The 21,963-nt window shown below is 40.5% G+C and overlaps 2 protein-coding genes across 5 annotated transcripts in view; one reads left to right on the plus strand and one right to left on the minus strand.

Moving 5' to 3' along the window:
* Nucleotides 1-21,963, plus strand: part of ccdc126 (coiled-coil domain containing 126) — a 61,995-nt gene that overhangs the window by 34,173 nt on the left and 5,859 nt on the right. The window contains exon 1 of one of the 3 annotated variants that reach the window (XM_034160579.1): nucleotides 19,887-20,262. The exons of 1 other annotated variant lie outside the window; for it this stretch is intronic. The gene's annotated coding sequence lies outside the window, so the exon portion shown is untranslated. Of the gene's footprint in view, nucleotides 1-19,886; nucleotides 20,263-21,963 lie in introns of those variants that run through there. One more of the 3 variants, XM_034160580.1, reaches the window with a different exon arrangement.
* fam221a (family with sequence similarity 221 member A) lies at nucleotides 10,696-19,678 on the minus strand. 2 transcript variants are annotated; one of them, XM_034160578.1, is made up of 6 exons: nucleotides 19,647-19,678; nucleotides 14,219-14,389; nucleotides 13,930-14,123; nucleotides 13,739-13,812; nucleotides 13,507-13,639; nucleotides 10,696-10,944 (listed from the first exon to the last, which is right to left on the minus strand). In XM_034160578.1, exons 2-6 carry the CDS (start codon nucleotides 14,320-14,322, stop codon nucleotides 10,886-10,888), a joined length of 564 nt encoding a protein of 187 aa, XP_034016469.1. In that variant the 5' UTR covers nucleotides 14,323-14,389; nucleotides 19,647-19,678; the 3' UTR covers nucleotides 10,696-10,885. The 2 variants fall into 2 exon arrangements, with proteins under 2 accessions (XP_034016469.1, XP_034016468.1); XM_034160577.1 differs by lacking the exon at nucleotides 19,647-19,678 and adding an exon at nucleotides 19,514-19,642 and having other exon boundaries at nucleotides 10,699-10,944.

Here is a 21,963-nt window from a genome sequence, read left to right on the forward strand (position 1 = left end):
GCAGTCTGATGACACGGTTGTCATAGATACGTGTCGATCGTGGTCTCTTCGGCTTGCTTCTTCTTCTTCTTCAGCACCCACCTGCAGAGACCCAGGTGCTTCCTCTCTGTGCCTCAGGCATAGCACTTCTTTCTTTCTGTCATGACCACCTGTTTGGCTCGCACCTGCACACGCGGAGAAATGCACGCTTCCCGCAGATGTGTGCCAGTGTCATGACAAAGGTTACAGTGGCGGATCTAGAGGAGGGTATTGAGGTTGAAGGGGAAGCACCCCCCTCCCTCCAACTGCTGACCAAAGGTGTGATCAAATATGAGGTCTTTCATAAACAAAGGCTGATTGGTGAACACTGCTGCATCCAAAACAAGAGCTAGCAAAGATTTTTGACATCCAATCCGGATCCGGATCACCTCCAAAATTTAATGGAGTCTTCCATGACCTAATATCTATCTTTGGTGAAAATTTAGTCCAAATCCATGCAGTAGTTTTGACATAATCCTGCTAACAGTAATCTTTCAAAGCCTCTATAAAGTGAAACGTGATCCAGAATCCGGATCCAGATCTGGATCACCTCCAAAATTTACTGCAGTCTTCCATGACCTGATATCTATCTGTGGTGAAAATTTTGTCAAAATCCTTGCAGTAGTTTTGACATAATCCTGCTAACAGTAATCCTTCAAAGCCTCTATAAAATGAAACTTGATCCAGAATCCTGATCCAGATCTGGATCACCTCCAAAATTTACTGTAGTCTTCCATGCCCTGATATCTATCTGTGGTGAAAATCTTGTCAAAATCCTTGCAGTAGTTTTGACATAATCCTGCTAACAGTAATCCTTCAAAGCCTCTATAAAGTGAAACTTGATCCAGAATCCGGATCCAGATCTGGATCACCTCCAAAATTTAATGGAGTCTTCCACGATCCAATATCTATCTGTGGGGAAAATTCTGTCAAAATCCGTGCAGTAGTTTTTACGTAATCCTGCTAACAGACAGACAGTGGGAGTTTTTCCTTACCACTGTCGCCTGTATGCTTTCTCTAGGGGTTGGTAAGGTTAGACCTTACTTGTGTGAACCACCTTGAGGCAGCTTTGTTGTGATTTGGCGCTATATAAATGAAATAGACTGAAATTGAAAAATTGACAATCAAATAAATAAACGGTGATAATTTTATTACATCCTGGACGGACGTAATTAGATTTCCAGTGTTTAAAACTAAAATTGTGCATTAAAATGATAACTTAGCTTTCAAGATTGCCTTGGAATACAGGAAAAAGGCTAAAGATTTTTCCATTTGTCCAGTGGGGGGTGGGGGGAGCACCCTTTACCTGAAGCTAGATCCACCCCTGGCTATCTTGATTTGCTAGCCAGCGCAGCCACACCCACGTGCATACTAATAGAGAGTGACTTCCTTGTGGTTGTGCCATGTGAGTGGGTGTGAATCCTCATTTAGATTAATTTTGTTTCTCAAAGACATCGGAAAGTAGGACACAGCGGTGAATGCATCGCTGGTTCCACTTTCCATTCACTGCTGGGATTAAATCAGATCTCATCACTGCTGATCTGCCGTGAGGAATGGGATTAATCAAACTTAATTAAAACCTGAACACAAAAAGCTGTCTGTTTTGGTTTTATTTTGGTCACACGTTGAGCGGGAGGCTTTCCAGCTGTAAAAGAACATCAATCATATAAACGTCAAATATGAAAATTGACCACTTCTTGGAATATGTATCAATAAAAGCAAGTTTCATACTTTTGTTTGAATTTTTCTGATAACAGATCTAAGTGTGAACATGCGGTTTTGTCGTGTAGCTCGCAAAGAAACAGAATGTGATACAAGAGTACTGTAGATTAAATCTCCGCCCCACAGACCCTTCCTGTATGACATCATAAAGTGAGAGCACACATCACAAGTCAGCAGAATTTGCACTGTTTGAAGTTTGTGTGATTTCACTTGATTGAACAATTTCTGTGCATTTGTGGGTTGCAGAAATAGAAGAGACAGACAGAAAATTGCTTCTTTTTTCCAGACAGATGTTATAAATCAAGGAAAACAGAAAAAGAAAAAAAGAAAGAAAACTCCTGGCTGACCAGGAGCTGAATTTATCATGTATTAAGATGTGTTCTACTAACTTCATAGCAGGTTTAGTTACTGGTTACTAAACCAGCTACAGTGCTGTAAAAAATTAAATAAAATGAGCTTTGACACATTTAAATTATTGTATGACATCAAATTGAAAAAAAAAGGAAAAGCTTTCTGGTTTCCTTATATTCAAATTTTGACAGTTATGCTGCTTAAACTTACAGTAAAAACAAATCTTGGCAACATGATACAAACTGAATAAAATATCAAAGCCAAAATAATGGTGTATGTCCCACAGTTAATACAACACAACTAAATCATCACTTCTTTTTTTTTTTTACAAGCAGTTTTCTTTCAACGAGTCAGACGAGACGATATATGAACAGTTCTGAGTTAGTGAAAATGTCTTGGACTTCATTTACATCCATCATTAAAAAATACAAACAGTGGCGTTATATGCTAAATTTGTCTAGAATATAGGCAATTCTCAAAAACTGAGCAGGCAAGAAGGAGACTAGTGAGGGAAGCCATCAAGGCCACACCCGTGACACCTCTGAAGGTTCTGTGGTGTGTGTGGCTGTGACTGGACAAACACAGCATCATACAGATCATTATAGATTCATGATGGAGTGGATCATAAAGGGATTTATACATACAGGAAAACCAGTCAAATCTAGAGTTGAGTCTCCAGTGTGTCTTTTGGTAAACTGTAACTAAAATTTCAGATCTTCTCGAGAAAATCCTTCTCAGTTCCAGTTCACCATGTAGCTATATAAATAGCAATCCAAAGTTACACTGTGGCCCATCACTCCAATCCCCCACCAAAAACAGGCCATAACATCTTCAGAGTTGTCCTGGATGTCTTGGTGGCTTCCCTCACAAATGCCCTTCTTGCATGGTCACTCAGTTTTTGAGAACTAACTGCTCTAGTCGGATTTAGCACGGTGCCATCCTAATGATTTATGTAAATCAAATCCAGGACATATTCAAAGATATGACTTCGAAAATTTCTGACATGAACTAAATTCATAAATAAATAGAAAACTGACTGTGAAAATGTTATCATTGTGTTGTACTAATGCAGCACATACTTTAAGCACACCATTGTTTTGGCTTTGATCATTTTAGTTGTGTCCTGTTGTGGAGATTTGCATTCAGTGTGAAATGTTAATACAAAGAAGCCTCAATTAATTTAGCAAAATTTGTTCATAATGAAGTTAAATTATGTAAAAGCGAGTGACACATCAAACGTAATATTCCATAAATAATGCTGCAGGTTAGACAGGGTTACTACCAAGGAATTGTCGTGGTCCTTCTTTTGGTCGTCTCGGGATGTCCTCTTTTAGATAACACAAACTAATTGCAAGTGATTTGCTAGAAAAGGACACAACACTTTGGAATAATTCAGCCTTAAGCAAGATAAAATGCACAGAGTTTTTAAGTTTATTTAAGCCTTCGACACAGAGCTTATACAAACTGAGTCCTCTAGAGAGACTGAATATGTGACAACCGCGCTCATCTATTTATTGGAGACCCGCGGGCATCGCTCCTCCTTCGACTTTTTTATTTATTTCATTCCCAAGACATGGTTTTCTATTGGAAGCCTCCTCTAGTGAACCCTAAGCAGGTGTTAGGCCATTATTTCAATGTGACAAACGCTCCCATTAAAATGTGAAGGATTTACAACTGATTTTTTAAAAAGACCTTCGGCTACAGGTGCAGCTGGCCTGAGGCCCCCTGCACGTGGCCTGCGGGCTCACGGCCACAGGTGCAGCTGGCCTGAGGCCCCCTGCACGTGGCCTGCGGGAAAGCACCTAAAAGGCCTTGGAAAGCCCCTGACAGACCGAATGACTAATAGAGCCCTTTTTTTTGGGTTGAACACCTGCTAGTTCAGCCAGAGGACATACAGTTCAGATCAGGACACTTGATAGTTCATCACAGTTCAAATAAGGACCTAAAAATTCTTCTACAGTCCCTCCTCTGGGACTCGAAAGAGTCCCATTACATCAACTATACTCTTGGGTTGTTTACTGACAAGACATCTTCATTTGTGCATTGCAATAATAAAAAAAGAAAAACACATCACTCGACTTACTGATAACTCTGGTGCGGATATGAATATAAGTGATACTTCACACGGTAAATATATTTAAGTGTAAGTGCAGGTGAACCTACATACTAAGGCACAAGGTGATCAATTAGCTGGATTATATCAACGCAAGGTGACATTCAAACATTGAGTTTTGGTGTAATTCAAGGCACTTAAAATGGCCACATAAAACAAGTTACATCAACCTCTTAATCATGGCAAAGTAAAGGCCTTACATTGACATTAGTGCAACCAATCATCTTCTGGCGTCTATTGTCTCACTCAACCAGAGGCTCCAACCCATTATACTTGGTTCTACATATTATTTTGTTAAAGCGTCACACATTTATTTTTTTAAATGCATCAAATAACCCCTACGTTACCACTATTTAGTCAATCAATCAAGAAACTATTCTAAGGTTGCGCAGCTATATCTAGTTAAATGATAACCACAATAAATGGTTTCCCTTCATGTCCGTCCTTAAGTCATTTGCCTTAGTCAATCATATAATGGTTTTCATTATAGGCCATTTCTCAACATTCTTCACTTTGTTTTTCTTCTTTTTCAGCTTGTTTTCTAATGCCCTTTTTGGCCAGATGCCAAATTTAGGCGATGCATGTCTCTTGAGGCATGCTATAATTTAAGAAAAAGGGGTCCCTATGGTGCATTTTTACTACTAAATCTACAAACACGCCATGTAAGGGTCCCCTTTTTATAACTTTGCAATGTGATATCTATGTGTATGCATTTAGCTTTATCTGTGTTACGCAGATGATGGTAAGGACAGACATTTACCCGACCTTCGTTACTAACATATATCCTTCTTTGTTTTTATTTACACTCGGATTTCTGGAACCAGTCCGCAATTCAAACTCAAGAACGAAGATCATAGTCCGTGTTCAGTGCCATTACGTCAGTCCGTGCTCCTCAGCATTTACTCAGCGTCTGAAGTTTTGGGAGAAGTTGGGGAATATGGGGAGGTTGGCCTTTCAGGGGTAGTGGGGGAAGGATCAGGAATTCTGGCTTTCAGACAGTCGCGCAGTTCTCTGATGGATCTTTCCAGCTCCTTGTGCTGCTTGGCCAGGTTGTACAGGGCCCCCAGAGAATTCTTGCCCACATTCAGGGTGGTGGTGGCTAGCCCTAGGTGTTCCCTCTCCATATGCTCCATCATGCTGGCTAGCATGTCCATACTAGACTGAAGACCACACAGTTGAGTATGGAGGCCCTCCTGAGCACAAGAGATGTTGGCATTGTCACGGTGTATCCTTAACAGGTATGCAGCTGTCTGACTCAGTTGTGGCATGATTTCCTCAAATAGTCATGGGGAATGTGATTTGTGAGGGGCAGGAGCTGCTCCAAGGTTTTTGGAGCAGACTCTTGTGGAAGACAAAGCTCTCGAACCAAGATTGCCATGTCCTGTGGGGTGACCATGACCAGATTAAGGTTGTGCAGTCCAGGGGACAGGAAGTACAAGGGGGAAAGCATTTCGTGTGTGGGGGGAGTATTGTTGATGTCTCTCGGGCAAGTGGTTGGGACACTCTGGGCATTTAGCAGCCTGTACAAAGCTCCCCTCTGTCCTGGTGGGTGAGTTCGGCTAAGGTCCACCCCTGCTGATCCTCCTCCAGAGGCACTGGGCTGATCAGAATATCTCTCCTGCCTTGGGGGTGGAAAGCTGGGGACAGGTCCTAGCAGTGAATTGGGTCTAGGATGCACTCGGGCAGTTGCTGCATATGGCCGACCTTGGCTGCCTCCCCTGGAGGGTATCGTTGCCACTGGCACATGTGACTGTCTCCATGGCATCTGCGGAAGGGGTGTGTTCCTGAGTCCAAAGGGTCCTTCAGGTGATGGTGGAGTCCTTGGGCCGACTCTTGCTGCAGGCAGATTCTGTGAAGCCGTCATCGCCAGGTGCTGGAACGATGAAGATCCTTCTGTTGCCAACTGGTTTAGCTGCTGGATGGATGGCGGCTGTGGCGACCAATCATGGCTCGACCATCCCTCCTGTATATCCTCTTCTCCAAACAGTTCTGAGAGTCCAATCAGACTTGATAGAGGCAGCTCAGGCATAGGTCCCTGATCAGGGGAGTCTGGTCTCTCAGCCATACTCCTGTGTCCTAGTAATATACATATACGTTCATTATTACAGCTCCATGTCATTCTTTCAGATATTGTCTATCCTATCCCTCATTTTTGTGGGTGCATGTGTGTGAATGTAAATGTGCGTGCATGTCTTCTTCCTCGTCTACAATATCACCAAGCACGGTCCATCCCAGTCCTCCCTATCTGGGGTATACGCCACAATATTAGGGAGCTGGGGGCTGTCGGGGAGGATAATTGGTATTTCATCCATTTCCATATATTCTGGTTCTCTGTCTGTTTCGTTTGTGCTTTCTTCTAGGGCTCGGATGGCTAACAGTGGGAGCTGTCCTACTGTGGATGAAATCAATTTATTGACCAGAAATTTTATCAAGGGAATACCACAACATATTACCAGCAAGCCCGCCACCCCTGTTAGTGCCAAGACTACACCTATCTGGTATAACCAGTCTTTCCATGATATCCACCCTCTCCTTAGAGTCCCAAACAGTGAAAATAGTGGGCCAATATTCATTCCATTCCCTACAATGTATCCAGAATCGTCAGTTTCATTTCTCCCTCCTATGGAGTTACTTAACAGTTCCTGTTGCATCTCTTCAAGTGTGATTAAGAGCTCTGTCAAATTTCCGTCTTCCCCTGTACGCATGGGAATAGCTGTGCAACATTCGGTGGCTTTGATCATAATACAAACTCCTTGTTCATCAGCCATCATCATCTCGATAGCTAATCTATTTCGCATTGTCATTAGCGAGGTGGCGTGCAGTTGTTCGGTTAAGGCTCCTACAGCTGCCAATGTCCAATTCAAATATCTTTGTTGATTATACCACAAGTAATTAATCCACTGCACCTCCTGGAACCTAGAACGGATTTTTTGGAGTAACCCCGAACAGAGCCAATGCCCATCCCCATTTATCCGCGTCTTCATCTGCTTTAACTCTGCTACTGTCTATGGCTTCTAATTGTCGGGGTATCCCTTCTGGTATCTCGTTTCTTACTGTGATGTTGTAGTCTGTTTTAAACGTCATTATTCCTCTTTTCTTACGAAGTTTCTGTGGCATGGGTTGTATTGCATTTGGCATTTCAATTACTGTTATTGCTCCTGTGAGCATCACAGGAGCACAAAGGCCTTTCCAATTCGGGGACAGCGATGACAGGAGTTTCCTTTTTTGTCCGCATATCCAAAAGATGTCAGCTAAGGGTACCGTTCCCTTAGCTAAATTTGGAGTAGATACCCATGAAGCATGGGTGAGATTCAGTCCAATTACAGACCCCCCTGTGGCCGGTACTATTTGTTCACACTGTATGCCTGCTGCTGGCAGGGTGTGACAGACGGTAATGTTCCATGCTGTTTTGGCCGGTTTGTATTCTTGCTGCTTTTGCATACACTGTATGTGGTGTTTTGACTGGGTCGTCCCTACCTGCCAATCGCTTATGTATTGTGCTACTAAGCCTTTAGCTATACAGAATGGGTGTATCATCCCTTTCTCTATTTTAATCATAGGTGGAACGGTTCCTTCTGTACTTAGAGGCACTGGACAAAGTTTACTGTCGGCAGCATATTTTTCATCACCTACTGCCATTTTCATAACACATTGTGTATAGCATTCTGCTTGGTCTGAGTTATGTTGGGGGCTCCTATAACAGTTGTTGATATCAGGTAGGGGTTTAGCCTGAGGTATCACACCCTTCCGGTGACAGGCTATGCACGGCTTTTCACTGATCTGCCTAGCCGAAAATGTCAACCATTGGTAAAATAAATTGGTCTTCAACCCTTGTGTGCGGGCTAGGTCTGTACTGGGATCCCATCTCCCTAAGTGACTGCTTGTTTCTAGGCTTCTAATTGTCCTCTTTTTCCTTGGTTTGATTTTTACCCATTTTGTGGCTTCATGTTCTGTAACAGTTACGTCTTGCTTGGTTTCCATGCATCCTCCTTTATCACAAATTACCTCTATGTTGAGTGTTCCCTCCTCTTCACATTTGATGCTAATGGCTTCGCCTAATATGTAATCCCCCAGCTTTCCCTGTATTCCTATGTTCTTGTAGGCTTTTGATTTAATGTATACCAAATTATATGTTTTTCCTGTGTTTAGAATGCCTTGTTTAGCTGCTATTGCGGCCATGGCCACGGCACAGTCCGTTGTATGTTTTGGACGTCTATGTTCTCCCATACTAACCACCAGTAGTATTGTCAATCCCTTAAATAATTCCTTAATCATTGTTCTGGTGACTGTTGAGATGTACTACTAGATGTGCTACTGAGTGAGCCGTCGCTAGATGAGCTGTCACTAGGGATGTGTGGTGTATCTGTGCTTTGTCTGGGTTGTACTTCCTGCGGTTCTTCTGTCGGTAAATCTACTGAGTTGCTGTCCGAGTCTGATGTCTCCTGTGGCCTGTCTATCTGTCGGTCTGTATTTCTGTCTGTCTGTTGGCCTGCGTCTCCAGTTGTTTCTGAGTCTGCATCTGAGTCTGTCACTACTCTATCTGGCAGGGATCCACTACTCTCTGAAGCTGTGCGTCGTCTTTGTTCAATCAGTCTCTGTGGGCGCCTTGGCTGGTGTTCGCCTGGCTGCAGGGAGGCGTGGCCTTCCCTTGGTGCTGCTTCTGGCTGCAGGGAGGCGTGGCCGTCCCTCGGTGCTGCTGTAGGGTCTCTGGCGCTGCCAGCAACTCGTATATATTATTTATTTATTTTTTCTTAACAAGCTACTCTTTGAGCGTACAATATTTCATTTACTTCTACGCCTTACCGCGCCTCGCGTGCGTATCCTGTGCTTAATATATTTTTTTTTTCACAAGCTCCTCTCTGAGCATACAATATTTCATTTACTTCTACGCCTTACCGCGCCTCGCGTGCGTATCCTGTGCCTTTCTGCACTTTCTTCTACTTTTTTCACTTACTGAGCTCCTCGTGAGCTTAATGTGCCTTTGCACTGAAAATACTCTCTTTTTCTTTTCTTATAAAAAAAACTCATATTACTGTGTACTTAATTACTTATTCTTCTCCCACGCCCCACAAGCGTGTATTTGGTGCCTTACTGCACTATTTTCTGCTTCATTAATTCTCATGTATTCTGCACTAACTCTTCATTAATTTTTATTTTATTTTATTTTTTTTTTATAGTTTTTCTCTTTTCTTAAAAAATGACGTCCTTTATTGAGCTCTTTTACTTACTGTCAGCTGTGCTACTTTGCACTTTTCTCTTTAAATCTCTTTATCACGTACGGTATTTCTACTGCGCCCCATCAGGCGCTTATCTTGTGCTTCCTCTGAACGTATTCTCTGTTAAACTCTTTTTCTCACTTATTTCACTTCAGTCTCTGTTAAACTCTTTAAATAACCTTGTATTACCTTGTATCTATTTGTCAGTATACTCCCCCCCTACAGCGCATGCTATCAGCCGGCACGTTAGTAACGAATTTCAACACCAATTATTCCCCAAGCATCCAGGTTAGTTCTCCATGCACTCTTTTCCGCACCAGAGTTCATGAACATTCCTGACCTTTCACTCACACAGACATTCTTTTTCCCGGGAACACACACACCTTCTGAGCATTTTATCTACAAGGCCTGATAATTTTCAATCTTATATTTTTTAGTCTATCAATTTTCTTAGTCCAGGTTCTTTTGGGTAAGAGGCAATTAAAAATATCACCTGTCAACTTGGGCGGAAATCCCGACTCACTCCTCCAGATCGTGCAGAAGTTATAAAAAGTTTCTGCTTACCTTTTAGTCGTGATCACTGTTATTTACGGTCTGGAGGGATGAGCTGGACCGTCCCAGGCTGCCGGAATGCCCCTGGACCCTCCTGGCTGGCTCGCCAAGTTCTGTCGTGGTCCTTCTTTTGGTCGTCTCGGGATGTCCTCTTTTAGATAACACAAACTAATTGCAAGTGATTTGCTAGAAAAGGACACAACACTTTGGAATATTCAGCCTTAAGCAAGATAAAATGCACAGAGTTTTTAAGTTTATTTAAGCCTTCGACACAGAGCTTATACAAACTGAGTCCTCTAGAGAGACTGAATATGTGACAACCGCACTCATCTATTTATTGGAGACCCGCGGGCATCGCTCCTCCTTCGACTTTTTTATTTATTTCATTCCCAAGACATGGTTTTCTATTGGAAGCATCCTCTAGTGAACCCTAAGCAGGTGTTAGGCCATTATTTCAATGTGACAAACGCTCCCATTAAAACGTGAAGGATTTACAACTGATTTTTTTAAAAGACCTTCGGCCAAAGGTGCAGCTGGCCTGAGGCCCCCTGTACGTGGCCTGCGGGCTCACGGCCACAGGTGCAGCTGGCCTGAGGCCCCCTGCACGTGGCCTGCGGGAAAGCACCTAAAAGGCCTTGGAAAGCCCCTGACAGACCGAATGACTAATAGAGCCCTTTTTTGGGGGTTGAACACCTGCTAGTTCAGCCAGAGGACATACAGTTCAGATCAGGACACTTGATAGTTCATCACAGTTCAAATAAGGACCTAAAAATTCTTCTACAGAATACACCACATTTCTGTGTAATTCACATCACTAATGGATATTATGTATATGGTGTGATATTATGGAGAAGGGTCTAAACCTAAATGATTTGCTTTCTAATAAACCCATTAGTTGACCACTGCAGATGTTTTAGTCATCATGATCCTTGATGCAGAGATCTTGACTGGTGGTCGTCATTTTTTCTTTATCTGAAAAAGATAAAAACATGGATTATTGTGTTTTGTTGCAAATGAAAAGTGTTTTGTTTCCTGCAGATAATCAAAAATAATCTGTCCATGTTGTGGATTAAATGTAACCAGTTTGAACTACCAACACTAAAAGATCTTGAGGATAAAAGTAAAAAATATGCATTTGATAGAATTTGTTGATTATGACTAATTATTGCTGAAACTATAATTGTTTAAAATTAACTCCAAGACTTTGTGTGCATGTTCCATATCATGGACACTCAAAAATCTCATTTGCTTCCCCACAAATGAAACTAAGAACAATATCATATCACACCTGAACTCAAGTGAACTCTGGTGACTCTCTCACTACTCCAACTAGAAGTAATGAATCTTTTCTGGGTGAAGCGCAAAATGTCTTCAAGAAACTAAACAAGTCCAGTTGACCTGACTGGATACCATGACTTGGATTACTGAGAATCTCCACAGACATGTAGGGGTGCAGATACGCACTGGAGATAGAGGGAATGAAAGTCTCAAAGAGCAAGATGGACTACATGTTAGAGATGGGCGGATCAATCCTAATATCGATAATATCGATACCAACGCTGGTATTGATATTGAACGATCCTCGTGTAAAAACATACTCAAGCTTTTTTTCTCTCTCGCACGCACTGACTGCTGCGCACGCAGATTCATCAGTCTACTCTCTGTCTGTAAGAGCAGCGCTGCGCTGTGTCACACAACACAGAGCAGCGTACCCTTGTATTGTGGTTTGTCAGCCCTCTACCTCAGGAGATTTTATTTTAAGTTGTGTTGAGTGATATTTGTTAAGCAAAAATGTTGATTATAATAATAAAGTATTTTGTTGTCACGTACAATGTTTGGTGAAATTCTATCCTAGGTTTTTTAGATCGATATCTGAGATACTGGGCCTGTATTTACTTGGTATCGGATCATTACCAAAATTCCCAGTATCGCCCACCTCTACTACATGTGTGTAAATGAGAGGGTGGATGGCAGAAATGTGTGGGTGCAAGAAGTAGAGATGTGAAGGTGGATCAGGTCGGCTGTTTAATGTAATGGCGAATGTAGTAGAAAGATGAAGAAGTGAAGAATGGCAGGAGTGATTACTAATAGAAAGGTATCTGCAAGAGTGAAAGGGAAAGTTTACAAAATGGTAGTGAGACAATTTGTAGTGCTGGATTTGGCATTAGGAATTATCCAGCCACTGCACCCAGCTGTATTTGGTTGTTCAGTTGGTGTCTACACGATCACTTCACTCATCTTGCTATGATGCATTTAAATAGAATAATCTATCGTATGGTTTTAAATGTCTGCACATTAGAGCTGTTTGACACTTTGGTCCTGAACACATCACTGCTCTGCAGATGTGTTTGTTCAGCACTGAAGCTGCATTGCTCATTGCTGCCCTCTAATGGCAAGATGGGAAATTTATTACCTCCACCAATAAAGTTTGTCTGTGAACAGCCTGTAACCCACAATTTTTCATTTATCATTATGAGCTGTTTACAGAGGATTCATATCCTGATAGACAAGAAGTGATTCAGTTTTAAAGGTCATAGGTCATAACTCAAAGTCAGGAAAAATCTTGGAAAATTGGAAAAATCCCTATCCTTTAACAATTAATGAATATTAAAAAATTCATAACTCTGTCAAAAAAACATAAAATTTATTTCATATTTGAGAGCTTTACGTAGGTTGGTGTCCTTTATCATCTGACAAAGTTTGACCTGGACCTGATCCGAATTACAGATTTTGTGGCCATTTAAAGTTAACATTGGAAACCCCATTTAATGTATATTTTACATTAGATCTTAATCAAACGTGCCCCAATCACTCTCATATTTGAAAGTGAGGTGCAGACTGGCACTCACTATTGTCTGACAAAGTTTGATCCAGGTCTGATCTGGACTGTGGATTTTGTGGACATTTTAATTTAATATTTATAAGCCCATTTGATGTACATTTTGCATTATATCTCAATCAAAAGTGCCTCAGTCAATCTATTTTTTTCTGTTATGGATTTACCTACACCACCAAAATTAGATGGAGGTTCCAATTTTATCTATAAGTCAGAAACCAAGTGCCAAAAAGCAAAGATAAATAGCAAAGTTAACCAATGTTCTATGAAAATGATCTGAAAATGAATTCAGAAACTAAAAAAGTTGAAGTAAAAAAAAAACTGACAACACCACAAAAAATTTGATTTAAGCGCATGAACTAAATACATCCTCCTGATATTTGATCATATCTAATTTAGCTTATGAAAAGTCACTTCTAACAGGACATTGACCTTGACATTTTTTTCCAAGGTAAACATTTGTGGAATTGGAAACTAGTGTTGGTGGATGTTTGTGCTCTACAAGCGCAGTGCTCTACTTTTTAGTGTACCAAATGCCAAAATCCACCATTTAACAGTAGATGGATTGCGAAAACGGGCACTGCATTAATAAAAAAAAATACTTGTAGTCCAGATGTGAGCTCTTTGCAGACAGGCAAACAAAACAAAACAAAAAATCATCAAATCGTCTGCATATATGGTGCATACTACTTTCTCACCTGATCCACCAGTCTCCAGTGCAAGGTAACCATCTAACAGGGAACTGAACCCTGTCAGCCCACCCATGGCAACATAAGGAACATTCCCGCCCACTGGTCTTCCTCTTGCGTTTCTCTCTGCTTTTGTCTCAACCTGAATGTTTGCAACATTCAATATTTGTCTATCAACAGTTTCATATGATACGCTGTGTTTTCAACAAGAATCTGTGTCAAACACCTCAACTTGTCTCGCCAGGGTTTTGTGGGCAGAGATGGGCTGGCCACACCCACAGGTGACAGTGCTTTGGAACCCAGAACAAGATGAGCCTGTAAAAAAAAAGAGTCATTTCCTGTGCAAAAATCATGCTGGATACACACGCAAAAATGACAACAAAACTTCTCCAGCACCTACATGACTTATAAATGCAGGGATTTCACACTCACACTTCTTGCATAAGTGGTCCACTGCCTCATGGTGATCCTGAGGTAAGTGTTTACACCTGCAGTGGAAGGGGGTTGGCCCATTTTTGGAAAGATACTGGTAGGCAGAGCAAAGGCAGCCCCTGACCTGACATGGTAAGGCCAAAGGTCGCTCAGAGGGAACCTCCTCAAAATCTGTTTTATGTTGCTTATATCTGGAAGAGATTAAATTAAAATGGTCCCAGATGTGCACGTGTGTGTGTGTGTGTGTGTGTGTGGTAACTTTTAGGGGAAAACATTATGCAGAGTACTCTGCGCACAGAAGCATTGTGTCTCAGGACCAATAAGTTTGCACTCAATACCTCCTGGGACCCCATAGCTCACATACAGTCTGTTTCGGAGTCGCTGAGGGATCATCTTCCTCTTGTACTTCTCATACTGTGCTGGAGTGAACAGTTTTCCTCCATCATCCTCACCCACAATCCTTGAAAAGACAAATCACCACCATCAAGATTCTTACTTAGGTAACAATAAGGTGAGCACCCTTTTCTATTTAAAGCTACTGTGTAAGATTTAAGGGCATTTCTTAGCAGGAATAGAATATAGCATTTATAATGGAGCTTGACTGATATGGATTTTTGGGGCAGGTACCTATAGGCATATTAGGGAGTAAAAAATGTATGATACAAATATATATGCCAATATATACATAAAAATGACTATTATTTGTAATGTTTTATTATGAAACACCAATGGCAAAGAAAAGTATTTGAGACTTGATGTTTTACAGTTTAAACAGGAACTTTATAGCTATAAATATATCCAACAACCAACCACTATGTCATACTGCTTTCACTTGGATCGGCAGTTGCTGTGTCGCATAGTTCAATATTTGCATGGCATGTACTTGTCCACTATTTTAGCCCCGCCTAGCTGGCAGCATAGTGAACACTCCACTCTGATTGAAGATGAATGGCAGCTGGTTGCCTTGCCTCTATCTCTTGTAGCTCATGATACTAAGGGGCGGTGGGGGTGGGATCTCCACCCATGTTTGACAGCATTGTAAATAATGTAATAAAGTGCCCTCTGCTGGGCAAACTACATAATGATACCATTTCCAACAGCCAAAGTGTTTTTCTACATTATTTGATTAAATAAAAGTTTTCATATGGGCAAAAATAACACAAATACCGATATATTCATGAAAGGCTGATATTGGCCAATATTATCGGCAAACTGATATATTGTTCAGATTCTATTTCATAACTATCTGTTCACTAGTGTATAAATGACCTGCAACAACAAATCAATGTTTCCATAAGCTTACAATCTGCCCTTCATATCTACATGGGAGAGGGGCCCCTCATGCAGGTTGCCATGTTCCATGACCATGGTGACACAGTAGCCCAAAAGAGCCATACATATGCATGCGGTCTTTAACATTTTTCACCACAGCTGGAAGACTGAAGGAAAGAAGAAAACAAACCAGATGTTGCACCCTTACACACTGGTTGCTAGATTGATTGATTGAGTTTATTTTGTTAAATCAATATAAACACAGAAAGGTGAGTATATCAATGAAACATGGATGACACAGTAAAGAATAAATGCTTATTTCCATTGTGGTCCTTGTGAGGCTAACAGTTGACAACACTGAGGAGCTCAATTGAACATGTACAGTTTGCAAGAAAGACAGTAGAATTTCATCAATTAATGTAAGTACCAATATATATATATATATATATATATATATATATATATATATATATATATATATATATATATATATATATATATATATATATATATGTTCTCCACTCAGATAGCAATAGCCATTCACAGATTAGCCTTTCTGTCCATCATTTACCTGTATTTTGGCATGCTTGGTGACAGAAAGTTATGTTGGATCCAAAAGGATCCAAAAAGGCTAGGACCAAAAGTTATATTGGATCGGTTCCCACTGACCAATAGCGTTAGAGCTTACTGCCAACAGCTAGCCAATCAGAGCATGGCATACGAAAGTCAGGAACTAGCTGACAGACGCTGGTTGAAAAAATGGCAACAAACATGTCAACAACAGCAGAAAATCGTCTGCCAGCGAGGTTTGCTGAGTTCACAGAAGAGGAACTGGTGGAAATATTGAACTCCAAGGATGCCAGAAACACTAAGAAGGTAGACAAGCACGCTACTGATGTTTTAGAAACATTCATTGCATCAGAATCAATCATATGCTGTTCTCAACAAAATAAATTGATCTAATTTACTTGACTCTTTGTTGTTTGCTTAATTTGGGAGGGGGTGGAGAACATAATTGATGGATGGCAAGTCGTTCAACATAGAGGAATATTGGATTCAGAAAAGTGATATTGGACGAGGCGTAGCCATCCATCAATTGTTATGTTCTCCACCCCCTCCCAAATTAAGCAAACAACATAGAGTCAAGTAAATTAGATCAATTTATTTTGTTGTGAACAGCATATGAATGCTTCTAAAACGTGTTTGTCTACCTTCTTAGTGTTTTTGGCATCCTTGGAGTTCAATTATTTCCACCAGTTCCTCCTCTGTGAACTCAGCAAACCTTGCTGGCAGATGATTTTCTGCTGTTGTTGACATGTTTGTTGCCATTTTTTCAACCAGCATCTGTCAGCAAATTCCTGACCTCCGCTACGTCATTAGTGATGTCATCTCATGAATAATTGTATGCCGCGCTCTGATTGGCTAGCTGTTGGCAGTAAGATCTAATGCTATTGGTCAGTGGGAACCGATCCAATATAACTTTTGGTCCTAGCCTTTTTGGATCCCTTTGGATCCAACATAACTTTCTGGCGCCAAGCATGCCAAAATACAGGATAATGGTGGACAGAAAGGCTAATCTGTGATTGGCTATTGCAATCTGAGTGGAGAACATATATATATATATATATATATATATATATATATATATATATATATATATATATATATATATATATATATATATATATATATATATATATATATACACACACACACACACACACACACACACACACACACACACTGGGATATCAATAAAATAAGTACAAATTGAACAAAGAACAATAAGATATAAATTAATTAAAATAAATAGCAACTGTATCCTTATAGAAGTGTAGATGACAACAAATTAAGTAAAATTAGCACTGAGATTTGGACTACAAAATAGATAGCAGATAGAAGATAAACTAGTCTTTTGGACTATAGATCACACTAAAAACAAATAAAAGGGCTGACTGAATAAAAATGACTTTAACTGTTGTTTAAAATTTGCCTTGTTGCTAATCGACTGTAACCGATTACTCAAATGACTCAATTAAAAAAATGATTTCATCATGAGGTTTATGTCACATTAAGAAACCCTACTTTACAACTACACTGCAGTCATTGTTAAATCATCTGTTCCATTTATAATAAACATTTGTATTTATTTACAGTGTCTGTTTTTCTGGTTGAAATAGGATATGAATAATCAACCAGACTTAAAAAAATGCGCACATTTCCATGCTATTTTATTTGTCTAAAAATAAATGTCCAAAGTTCCTTATGTTAAAAAAGAAATCATCTAATCTAAAATAACAGGTAAGTTACGGTTTTAATTTACAGATGAGGAAAGGTGTCTAAAGAATCTTTTTTTTTTTTTACTATTTTAATTACAAGTGTTCTAAACTTCTTTTTTTTACAGTAATCAGAAATTAATTTTGAGGTAAAACAAAAAACATTTGCAAGGATTTTCTTCAGAAAACTGTATAAAACTGTAAACTGTGTATAAATGAGCTGTTCTGCAGTGTTGCCACAGTTACTTTGAAAAAGTAATCCAATTACTGATTACTCCTTGAAAAAGTAACTTAGTTACTTTACTGATTACTCAATTGTAAAAGTAACTAAGTTAGATTACTAGTTACTTTTTTAGTTACTTTCCCAGCTGTCAACAACAACCCACGTCAACATGACAATGATACCTGTTTTGCCAAAACTCACTTTATAGTCACCCTTTCTTGACTTCAATGAAAATAAATACTTGTTTTATAAAAAGTAAAATAAAGACCTCTTTCTTGACCTCATATTTAACTGTTGACAGCACTGTAACAGTAAAACTTGCAATTTCAAACCTACATTGTTTATAAATGTAACTATTAAATTCTAACATTTTTCTAACATTTAAATTCTCTCTAAACATTTTACTTGTCGAAATTATTATTATTTTAAGCAATATTAGTAGTTGTAGTAAAAAACGGCTTCAAAACTGGACCTTTAATCTAGGGCTGTTGTGGGGGGGGGGCACATCCCTCCCCCACGCCCCCATCCCATCTGGATTCGCCCCTGCTTTGGCATTTGAGCACAAAGAATGGATAACATTTATTTATGCAGAAAACAGGACCAGATTTACAGGTAAGAAAGTTTTATTGCGTTTTCACATCATATGGTCCTCAGAAAGAGAGTTTAGGTGCATTTGAGTGGAAAATAGTGTTAGTTGTTGACGCGTCGCCGAGGATCAGCTGTTTTTAACGAGACGATACGGAGCAGCTCAGCTCAGAATTCTAAATAAAGGAGGAAAAAAGTATAAAAATGTCTTCGTAAAGCTCAGTGCAGGTGTGCTGATCACCGCCCTTTAAGAGGTGAGGACGAGTCGAGCAGCTGCAAAAAACCGCGGATGAAAAGCTCACAGCTCGCTTAAAGTGGGACGTTCAGTCGAACCCCGACCCCCTGCCCACGGACCAAGTTTAATGCTGCTATCGACCCACAATGAAAAATAATAGTAACGCACAGTGACATGGAGAAGTAACTTTAATCTGATTACTGACTTGGAAAGATTAACGCGTTAGATTACTCGTTACTAAAAGAAGTGGTCAGATTAGAGTAACGCGTTACCGGCATCACTGCTGTTCTGTAACACGTTTCTGCCACTGATCTGTGTATAACACAGTGTTATATACAGATCAGTGGTTTCTGCCACTGTAGTCTTCCATGTTTTGATTTGAGCTATGTCACAGCTCAGAGCGGTGAAAGTTGGATTGGGTTGAACTTTGACCGTGGCAGCCTGACAACAAACAGAAACACGCGCTCCCAGCAGAACCGTCACTTTAACTCGGTTTTTGACATGACAACAAAGCGACGTGTCTCATTGAAAATAATACTTTTTAGACCAATTTGCGACGCTTCTGCCATGGCTGACACTTCCACTGTGAAAGCCCCTATACCATACTGCGCTAGGGATACTAGCGCAGGCTAACAAGTTTATGAACCCTCATTTTTGTGAAATGGAGGTTCACACATACAGCTTTTCACAGGAAAAGGCAAAGGAGCATGGATTTCCACAGCCAAAGAAGTGAAAACGTGAAGGAAACACAAATCGTGACCGGCGTTGGTGTAGTGCAATCTACAATCTCACCACTATGTGATACTAAATCCTGCACCCTGTAGCTTTAAAGCAGTTATTTCTGTTACAAAATTGATAATCTAAATTTGTGCTTGACAAATCCTACAGTAATCGTCACATGCTGCTGCTTTCTCTGGTGGATATGAAAATCCTTTTAAGATTAGTTCAGTTTAGCAGGCTGAAAGAACACAATCACACACGCTTAACACAAACCGTTTGTACTCTACTCATCCGCTGCTTTTGAAGCTGATTTATCCACACATATTCGCTCCATAGTCAGAAATCCAAAAGCGGTGACTTCAGCCTCTCTGCTTTAAAAAGTAGAAAAAAAACACCTTGTATTTACCATCAACTGGACTGTTGCTATGGAAATGATTGCAGCGCTCCCTCTGCTGATTATGAAATGAACTACAAGTAGTGATAAAGCTCAAAGATCGTTTTTATGTGACTTAAAGTGACCTTTAATAGTGAGTGTTGGAGCTCATATAAGAGTTACCTCCTTTACACAAGGTTTCTAATAAAACTGTCGTATATGTGTATGGATACGAGCTGAACGGATACAGCGTGAGCGCAGGATGACTACATTTCCCACAAAGCACTGCGATGACAGCTGCTTCGGACGTTCGGGGGGGAAACCATGACAGTCAGCAGCACTTGCGTGGTTGGAATTTTAACTGGCGACTTTATCTGCTCTTTGAAGACCTCGCGGTTTCCGTGACGGCTGTGAAAGAAGCCGAACAGACGCTAGAATGAAGTGACCAAGAAGTCAAGCCGCTAACCTTTAACGAAGACACCGGGCTGAATCAGATATTTGCGCCCAGCGACAGCAGGCGAAGCTTAAGGTGACCAAAAAAAAGGTAAAAGAACCATCATTCAGTGGCAGCCAGAGGCAGGCGGCTGTTCGGCTGCATCTGAATCCAAGCCAAACATCTCAACCAGCGTACTCAAATACATTTGATTTGGTTAGTATTCGGTTCGCACGAACTGTTTATATTTTGGTTTGGCTTACAAGTTGAAGCTAACGCACGCGCTAACAGGAAATGTCAGTTGGAGTTGTGTGCTTTTGAAACCAGCAACACTGCACCTCTATTTATAATCATGTATTATTATTATTATTATTATTATCATGTATCACCATGTTGGCCAGTTTAATCTTTCATTTTTAACCGCTGCTGCGCGTATATTCAACAGGATGGTTGGTTGTGGGTTTGTTGGACAACAGACTGCACCTAAAGTTGATCCAATCTCAGACCACATGCCGAGCCTAAATGTAGATGCGTGGGTGAATGAGTTCGTCTGTCTCATCCAGATTGTATAGACAGTAACTCAAAAATGACAAATTCTAACTCGCCACATTGGAAGATGACATAATGTGGACGAAGCATATTGCATGTGGTGAACTATAATATATGCATGTATGTGATATCATGTTAACAATCGGTTACAGATATTTTGCTGATCATCGTAGGCTTTAAATCATCGCTCTAGCCCTGTTTGTTGCAGAGATAGCTAACGTAAAGTATGCTTCCTTGTCTGATCCTCTCCAAAAATGAATAATCTGCTCAAGTAATATATCTACCAAGTTTGATCTAAATCTGTACAGCCATTTCTTATCTATCTTTTTCACAAACACAGGACTGCCTACAATACTCTGCTTTTCCACGTCTGTGTAATATCTCGTGTATGTGTCTGCTACCTGCTGGTTGGATTAGTTCTGGACCAATGATTAACCGTTATGAAAATCTTTGGTTGAACTTGCACATAGTTTGTCTTCTGATTACTGGACAATGCCCAGCTCACAACAGATGGCAGCCGTGGGGAGAAAAATGACAAGTCATTACAAAACGCCCCATTTGATTTGTGCCCTCTGGTGTTGAAACAGAGAACACAAGTGAATGAACTCCGATTGCACTGCTTTTCATCTTTGTATTTAAAGGTTGCAGCCAGTGTAGGGTCTGTACGTGCACTACCACGTGCGTTGCTTGTGTTTTACACCAGCTGATTAACTCTAAAGCCGTGCCTACCAGCTTGCATCACCCATGACTGTTTTGGTGATTGATGCGTAACCTTTTCCGTGACATTGGGTTGGTGATAACACGTCTTGCAAATGCTCAGTTGGCTATTCAGTCAAATTCTTTTGTTTTTGCACAGTCCTCTAAACAGCTGGGATACCCTGTTCTGGGCTATTTAAAGAAGGAATAGCTCAGATTGACACTGTCTGAATACAAACGTGTCACTGATTGTCAAATTTTTAACTCTGTTCATTGTTCAGATGTGATCTGGTGCCTGTCGTTATGTTCTGCTATCAACAATGATATGGTAAATATTTGCCCGCTGTTCACAGTAGAGTGTTATTGCCCACTTTAGGCATTGGACTTTCCTCAGTGATTTGAACATTTATTTCCGTTAAGTCTTTGCAAACTGCATTCTGTCCTAATTTTTTGCCTGCCAGTGCAGACAGTAACAATGGACGGGTCACAGGAAGGGCATGTTGGTGTGTTTGTGAATGAAGTGGGAGGCATCACTGACCAGATTCTGTTACTTTTCTTTTCATAATTTATTCCCACTGTTGGTATCCTTTGTATGACCTCAGTAAGAGGTGGCACTCCTACATCTGCCGAATAACCCTGAAAATGAACCCAGTGACAAAGTGGTGAAAACTG

The sequence above is a fragment of the Thalassophryne amazonica genome, chromosome 20 (genome assembly GCF_902500255.1).
Source record: "Thalassophryne amazonica chromosome 20, fThaAma1.1, whole genome shotgun sequence".
Taxonomy (NCBI): Eukaryota; Metazoa; Chordata; class Actinopteri; order Batrachoidiformes; family Batrachoididae; genus Thalassophryne; species Thalassophryne amazonica.

Excerpts from the sequence above, each read along its gene's own strand:
- fam221a (XM_034160578.1), bottom strand. The coding sequence starts at position 14,322 with ATGATCCCTCAGCGACTCCGAAACAGACTGTATGTGAGCTATGGGGTC. Across the intron at positions 14,124-14,218 it reads ACACAATGCTTCTGTGCGCA|CAGATATAAGCAACATAAAA; the intron begins GAGTACTCTGCA and ends TTTAATCTCTTC. Across the intron at positions 10,945-13,506 it reads ACTGGAGACTGGTGGATCAG|ATAAAGAAAAAATGACGACC; the intron begins GTGAGAAAGTAG and ends TATCTTTTTCAG.